This window comes from Habropoda laboriosa, unplaced genomic scaffold (genome assembly GCF_001263275.1).
Source record: "Habropoda laboriosa isolate 0110345459 unplaced genomic scaffold, ASM126327v1 scaffold90, whole genome shotgun sequence".
Lineage (NCBI taxonomy): Eukaryota > Metazoa > Arthropoda > Insecta > Hymenoptera > Apidae > Habropoda > Habropoda laboriosa.
In genome coordinates this window covers 1,398,062-1,398,366 of record NW_017100218.1, presented here as the reverse complement: position 1 = coordinate 1,398,366, position 305 = coordinate 1,398,062, and the positions used below count along the sequence as shown (strand labels likewise).

At 26.9% G+C, this 305-nt stretch overlaps 1 protein-coding gene across 1 annotated transcript in view; it reads left to right on the top strand.

The window, feature by feature from the left end:
* LOC108570888 (PH-interacting protein) overlaps positions 1-305 on the top strand; it is a 9,369-nt gene that overhangs the window by 1,218 nt on the left and 7,846 nt on the right. The window contains exon 5 of the mRNA XM_017932818.1: positions 97-287. Within this exon, the coding sequence (XP_017788307.1) occupies positions 97-287 (191 nt within the window). The remainder of the gene's footprint in view (positions 1-96; positions 288-305) is intronic.

Sequence of the window (305 nt, the reverse complement as noted above, 5' to 3'; positions counted from 1 at the left end):
ATTAACGATATTTTATTTTTAAATAAATATAATGCCATTATTTATAGTGTAAAGTAAAGAATATACAGAAAAAATCGAATAATTATAACATTTTAGGAAAAGAAGTATTCTCATATTGGATCAAATCATTTGTTACAAATATGTGCCAGAATTGGTCCTGTATTGGAAAAAGAAGTACCTCCATGTATACCAGGTGCAATATCGCTCCTGGGAGCTGGCAGACAATCTTTGTTACGTACACAAGAAGGTAAGAATGAAACTATAAACATAAAAATATTGAAATTGTTATTTAATTTTGTATAAAT